The 6,986-nt window shown below is 53.0% G+C and overlaps 1 protein-coding gene across 11 annotated transcripts in view; it reads left to right on the top strand.

Annotated features, from left to right (window-relative positions):
* The window catches only part of ARHGEF9 (Cdc42 guanine nucleotide exchange factor 9), a 204,617-nt gene that overhangs the window by 170,768 nt on the left and 26,863 nt on the right, over nucleotides 1–6,986 (top strand). For all 11 annotated transcript variants that reach the window (XM_015626398.3, XM_033514029.1, XM_015626405.3 and 8 more), the window contains one exon: nucleotides 943–1,074. In XM_015626398.3, the coding sequence (XP_015481884.1) occupies nucleotides 943–1,074 (132 nt within the window). The remainder of the gene's footprint in view (nucleotides 1–942; nucleotides 1,075–6,986) is intronic.

The following is a 6,986-nucleotide window of genomic DNA, read 5'->3' as shown; positions in this document are numbered from 1 at the left end:
CTGTTCCTCAGTCCTGCTGCTCAGTGCTGCTCCTCACCTTTCAGCTGGAGCCATCCCGCCTCCTTCCGCGGTGCCCGCAGGGCAGGTGGTGGTGAATTCACCCATTTTTAATAAATAGATTTTAATTAACTTTTTAAAAAGTCCAGCTCATTCCAATTAGTGGAGGGTGAGTGCATTTGTTCTCTCAGAGAGTGGGAGAGCTCGCTCGCTGTGTTTTCAAGACCATCTGCTCATGAATCCTATAAAAAAGAGCTCTGGAGAGGAAAACAAGCGTGCTGGGGAGGCAGGGGAGGGTGAGGGCAGTGTGGCAGCCAGCAGGGAGGCCTGGCCAGCCGGGGCTCCCGGGGCTGCCACAGGAGCCAGGGTGGTCCTGACGGGATTTTGGAGCTGGAGCTCTAACGAGCTCTGGGAGAAGGGAATGGCAGTGCCTGGATGAGGGAGAGGAGAGGCAGCAATCCAGAGGGCTGAGTTGTGACAGCCTCAGAGATGGGGAGCTGGTACCCCAGTGTGTCCCAGGCTTTTGGAGCTGGCTGGAGATGTCAGTGCTTTGGGATGCTGATTTAAAGGGAGGGCGTGCAGGGAATTTGGTGCCCTGAATTCCAAGTGCCTCTGGGGTGGGCAGGAGGAAGGGGCTTTGTTTTCCTGATGCCACCAGCACCTGCAGCAAGATCCAGGGCTCTGGGGGTACCTGGGGAGGGGAAGGGGGACAGTGTCTGGGGCAGTGTGAGCTGCAGTGACCGTGTTTCAAGCACCCACACCTCTTTCATTTACTCCCCTTCCTTCAGAATTATCCCCCAATCCAAATTTCTGGTCCGAAATCAGATGGCGGGGCTTTGAGAGCTGCACAGGGGCCAAAACCTTCCTAAACTGCTGCTTCTCCCCATGGTGCAAAGACAAACTTGTCAGTGCAGTTGACTGAGCCTCGTTCCCTGTGCCCTCCAGGGAGACGATATCTTGGACCGCAGCTCGGAGCTGATCTACACGGGAGAGATGTCCTGGATTTACCAGCCTTATGGACGGAACCAGCAGCGAGTTTTCTTTCTCTTTGATCACCAGATGGTTCTCTGCAAGAAGGTAAGGACACAGCTAAGGGCATGCTGTGGGCAGGCTTGCCAGACCAAAGTGGTTTTCGGGGCACGGTGGCTGCTGGCCACACGTGCAGAAGAGGATGTGGAGAGCCCTGAGAAGGACAATCCGCATGCTCGGCGTGGGGAGCACGCTGTGATAGAGGGATTTTTGTGCTCATAGCAAATCCAGCTTCCACTTGCTCTTTTCATGCCTTTATCTCATGTGCCCCTGGTTTGGCTCGTTGCCTCCCTTCTCGTTTTAGGTTTTGGCTGCGGTGTATGATCTGGGATTAGATAGCCCTGCAATTCCTGTATGAACTACAAAAGCTGGCACTGGGGCTGACAGCCCAATTGCTGCATTGAGCTGGTGGTGAGCAGCAGCCAGGCTGTGCTGGGTGTCTGTGCTGCAGCTTGGGGAGAGGCTTTTTAAGCCTCATCCTCCTGTCTCTGCCGTGCTGGGTTTTACAGGGCCCCTCCCTGCCCGGGAAGCCGTGCAGAAGGTGGGAGGGCAGTGCAGGATGCTGGTGCTGGTGTGCTGTGCTGTCAGGAGCAGCAGGTGAGCTGTGATCCCCAGAAACTGTGTCCAGCAGCAGCTCTGGTAGCCCTGTGTCCCACTGAGTGACCCCAGCTCAGTGCCACCACGCCTGTGTGACACGAAGGGACAGAGCTCCTCAGTGCTGGGTTTGCTGTCACTCCCTGCAGCACACAGAGCTGTGCAGGGGCTGTTCCTGTCACAGCTCCTGGGCTCAGGGCAGGCTGAGCCTGGCACCCTCCGTGGGAGGGGGCGTGGGTGGCTCCTGACTCAGCGCGGCATCACTGCCCCCTCCGTGGCCCGGCCACTGCAGTGGGTGGCACTTTCTTCTCCTGAGTCATGGCTGACTGAAATTTTGCCTTCTGGAATGCCTCTGCTTGTTTTTCCCCTCCTGGTTGCTGTGCCTTTCCTCCCTTGCCCAGCCCTGTGCAGAATCAGGCACAGAGCTGCAGTGAGGCTGGAGGAGCACAGCTGCTTTCCTTCTTAATGCTGACCTCCTCCTCGTCCTCCTCCTCCTCCTCCTCCCTGACTGTGAGCCTGAATTTCCAGTTCAGAAGGCAGCACCCAGTCTGGGGCTGGTCCAGAGAGGTACTGAGCATTCCCTTAACTCTGGGAGGATCAGGGCTGGGATTTCCATGCTGGTCAGCAATTCACAGCAGGCTGCTGGGGGCCTGCAGGGTTCCAGCAGAGTTCAGTGCTGGTGTGACACTGTCCTCATCCCTTCTGCGTGGAGAAGTCACTGTGGGAGGTGTGGAGGTGCTGCCCAGAGGTGCCTGCATGGAAAGCACCCTGTGGATGGTGCCAGGGGGTCTGAGCCTTCCTGGCAGGGCCACTGGCTCCGTGTCAGGATGTGCCAAGGGGGCTGGGTGTGCCCACCCAGCTCTGGGGTGACAGCAGAGGGTGGCAGCCCCTCTGGTGACCCCCTGGGCACAGGGCTCAGGTTCTCCCCCTGTGTCTCTGCTCCCAGCACCAAACTGCAGCTGCTGCTTTTCAGCATTGGGGTAGGAGGGGACAGGAGGTTCCAGCTGGACTCTCCCATCCTGAGCACACTCTCCTTTATTCAGAGTGAGTGTCCAAGTCTGGAATTCAGAGGAGTTTTAGCTCCATTTCGGGACCACACATCCCATATAGAAAATAAATGTGAGTGGTTTGTAGTCTGTGCTGTCTCCACCTCCCTGACAGATCCCAAGAGAAGGGATCAGCTCTGCTTCAGAGCTGGGGGATGAAGGCACCATTTACCTCGAGGTTTGGGAAGCTGGGGCCAGCCTTCCTTAGCCCCTGCTCTAAAACTGAGGGATGGAATATGATCCACACACCCCTGAGAGCAGCTTTGGAGCCACTTAGGATGGCACATCTCAGTGAATCTTCAGAAAATCTGCATTTGTGGGTTTTCTTCAGGTGTAATAAATTAATAGGTATGATACATCCCTCATCATGACACAGTCTATATGAAAATCCTATTTTTTTTTTTTTTTAGATTATTATAGTTGATTTTTATCTCTTTGTTGGTCCAAAGAGATTTTTAGTAGAAATAATTTAAAATAAATATGCCACATATATTTAAATATGCCACAGATGCTTCAGTTTGATGAAGGCATGAGAGATATCCCAAGTGGCTTTAGAAGGCAAACAGATATTTCAGACAGGATCCCTCACTGCAGTTACTGCACATCCTCCTCTCCTCCCTGACCTGGGGAGGTGTTTGCATCCCTGGGTAATTCAGATGCTTGGGGAGGGTGATAGAGCTGTTCCTGCTGGGACAGGGTTTGATATCAGGCTGTCACAGAGCTGTGACAATTCTGCTGCTGGCATTCCCTGTGAGCTCCCTTGTTCCCCTGGGCTCGCCCTGCAGGCTCACAGTGGAAGATGAAGGTTTCTCCTGCTGGCCCATCCAGTGTTCCTGGTGGGAACAGGAGCACTGTTGGCTCCTGTTGTGACACTGTGCAGGTGTTCCCAGTGTCAGCTTTCAGCACAGGGAACCCATTTCCTGACAAAGCCCACCTGCCCCGCTCGTGTCCTGCTCCCCAGAGGCTTTGCCACCCCTTTCTCTCGGTGTCTGGAAATGTTTCGAGGTTTCAGGGCCTTTTCTTGTTGGACACCTGGCCAAGGCATTTCTGTGAGGGGGGATAACTCTCAGGATGGTCGTACCTGACATTATCACCTGGTTGTTGCCTGCTTTTTACACTGGGAATTCCTGAGTGCATTTCCATGACCACCAGGCCTTCAGACAGAGACCTGGGCTGGGAAATGAGTGATAACCCAGGGCTGCACTCCAGTGTGCTTGGGAAATGTTATTTCCACCACTGTGGGTGTGCTGAAGTCTTCCTTCCAAGCAGGAAAGCTGCACTGATGTTTCCAAGGGCTGCAGCAAATGGAGAAGCTGACACCACGGCAGACACCTTGCAGAGCAAATTGTGTGGGATGATTTTCACCAAAATAGTTTCCAAGCTTTACAGATAAGTCTCTTTGGCTTAGATTTTGCCACCAGAGACAGAAGTGGTCACTTCCTAACATCACCACTGAACTTTTTCCTGGTTCCAGGCAATGAGGAGTTTGATCAGAGGAAACATGGCCTTGTCAGCTATTTCAGGGTTCAACAAACTGAATGCTGAAGCACCAGTTTGGATGCTACAGTTCCTGATCCAGAGCCACTGGGAGAGCTCAGGATCCAGCTTTTCCTTGCAAAGCCTGGTGACTTTCAGCTGTTGGATCGATGTGAAACTCCCCCAGTGAATTTCTGCCCGTGTTTCCTGAACCAGAGGCTGGGACACTGCTGTGGGCATGAGGACAAAGTGGTGCCTTTTCCAAAGAGTTGGTTGGATGCCCTAATTCAGAGCTGCCTTTTGGGAAGGCAGAAGGGAATAGGCTGGGCAGGAAGCAAGCAGTGCCTCAGTGTGCCTTGCCATATGTGTATAATCAGGAGAAAAATGCCTATTCTGGGATGCTGGCCGTAATTACCAAGAAATGAAGGCAATCCTGGATGATGGTAACACTAAAAGATGTTGCCTTAAAGGCACAAGGTCCACTTTCCTAATCACCCTGAAGTTGAGAGAGTTTGACACCGAGATGCTTTAGATTTGCAAATCATGGTACTTAACATCCAGGCCTGTGACACACAGCATTAATTATGATCACTTGGGGGATGCTCGAGGTTCTGGGCAGATGAGGATCTTCTTTTTTCTGTTCTGGGTAATAATTTGAATTCTCCCAACAGGCTCCAGGGCACTGTGGCATGAGGTTGGGAATGCCAGTGTGAAGTAGGAAGGGTTAACAGAGTTACTCCTCTAAATTCCACTTCTCTTTCACCAATAGCCGAGCAGTCCTTGATGGGGCCCCGAGTTTAGTGTTCTCTGACAGCGCAGGAAGATCAGTGACTGCATGAAACACATTTAGTTTTCATTTGTGCTTTTTATGTGTCTCTTGTAATCAGGAGGCAATGCAAGCTCCAGCTTGTGGTTTATTGCTGTTGCTGTCTTCCCTTGAGCTGCCCGAGCAAAGCAGGGTGGATGGGAAGCAAAATGAGACCAGTTTAAGAGCAGTAGCCAGACAGGCAGCCAGAAATAGCGGTGCTACAGGAGATGGAGTAAATAAAATAATCCTGTCAGGCTCCATTGCAGTCCAGGCTTCCAAATGAGAAGATAAAAGAGACTTTGCTGAGTCTTTTCAGTGGAAGGAGGAGTCGCTCCCGTGTTGGAGGAAACTCTGCACCAAAACAATGGCCCTGCTTTTATTACAGGCTAAAGAGGGCCTGTGGGACCAGCCAAAAATCCTGTTTGCAAACACACAGCAGCTCTGGGACAGTTCTTATTACTTTAAATGGGTTTTCAACTTCATCAGCAGCTCCCAGCTCTTCTCCTTTTCTCCCAGTGACACAGATCTCCACAAAATGCCACGTTTTGGGCTGGGTTTTGGCAGCTCAGGAGAAACTCGGTGCTGCCCTGACAGGCAGAGCCTGCTGCTGGAGCTGGGGTGATCCCTGGGGTGTCTGTGCAGGGCCAGGAGTCAGACTCAGATGATCCTTGTGGGTCCCTTCCAGCTCAGGATGTTCCATGACTCTATGAGGTGGGCATGGAGAGAACACAGTGGCTTGGTCACAAATGAAATGAAGTTTTTAGGGAGCAGCATTTCCCCAGCCCCACTGAGAGACCCCTGAGCTCTTTCCCAGCTGGTGCTGTCTGCAGGCAAGAGGTTTCTGTGTGCCCACAGAGCATGGGAGGGAATTTGGGTGCTTCAGCAACCCCTTGGCCAGCAGACAGCCAAGGAAGGTGATTAACAGGTATAAATTAAAATAAAATACAGATTAAAAGCAATTATGAAACAGCACTCCAGCTATCAGACAGGGAAGGAAACATTCCTGGGAATGGTCCCACAGGCTGGAGCCTTTGCAGGGCTGTGCAGTGACGTGCCCTGAGCAGTGTCACAGGAGCTCCTGCTGACCTGGAGCCACTGCCTGACAGGAGCAGAGAGGGAACAGCAGGGTCCAGAGGGACTGCAGGAGGCAGCAGGAGGATGCTGAATTCCAGAAAGGGCTGAATTTCGAGTCCTCCACCGCCTGTGTGGTGGGCAGGGATCGGGGTTAGCCTCCTGTGTCCATACAGATCTGCAGGGTGCTCTGTGAAACACTTTGTGCCTCTGGGTGTAAATCTGGCCCACAGGCAAACCTCCAGAGCTGAAAACTTGGCCTGCTGCTGTGGCCTTTGTCAGCAGCACGTGAAGGCCCTGGGAGCAGCTGGAGAGGCCAGCAGAGCAGAGACAGGGCTGCTCAAGGGTTCCCAAGTGGAAAGGCACTCGCCCTGGCTGAAGGGATTGAGCTCAGGCTGGAACAAGGCATCCAAATGTTCCACTGCTGTTCCTCTAAATCCACGGGATGGAAATAGCAGCTCCAGCCCTCCCCCTGCAGATCCCACACTGCAGCTCCACGGAGCTGGAGAGGATGAATCAAACGTCTCTTCCCCAGCTCAGGAGACAGACAGTGCTGAATAATTTGGCAGGGATCTGCCGACCTCCCCGGCACAGCTGTCCTTGTGCGGGAGGAGTTACGTAAACTGAGAGCATCTCTGCTGCCCCAGGGACACTCCTGGCGAGTTTGGGGTGGGAAGAGAGCGGCTGAGGGGTTTTGGGGGACTTGGGACATCTCCTTGTTGATAGGATCCATCCTGCAGCTCATTCCTGGCTGGGCTGAGCACACCCCGTTACCCTCAGCCCCAGCTGCTGTGTCTGAGGGCTCAGAGCAAATCTCACAGGCTCTGCCATCCAAAAATCCATTGAGTTTGGCATCCACACTCCTAGCAGAGCTTAGATTTATTTCCTGAGATCAAGAATATTTAGGACAAAAACATTCCAAAGGGTTCTTTGAGCTTTAGGATTTTGTTTGGACCGAGGAGAGG

This window comes from Parus major, chromosome 4A (assembly GCF_001522545.3).
Source record: "Parus major isolate Abel chromosome 4A, Parus_major1.1, whole genome shotgun sequence".
NCBI lineage: Eukaryota > Metazoa > Chordata > Aves > Passeriformes > Paridae > Parus > Parus major.
The sequence above is the reverse complement of the archived record's forward strand: the minus strand, read 5'-3'. Positions and strand labels throughout refer to the sequence as shown.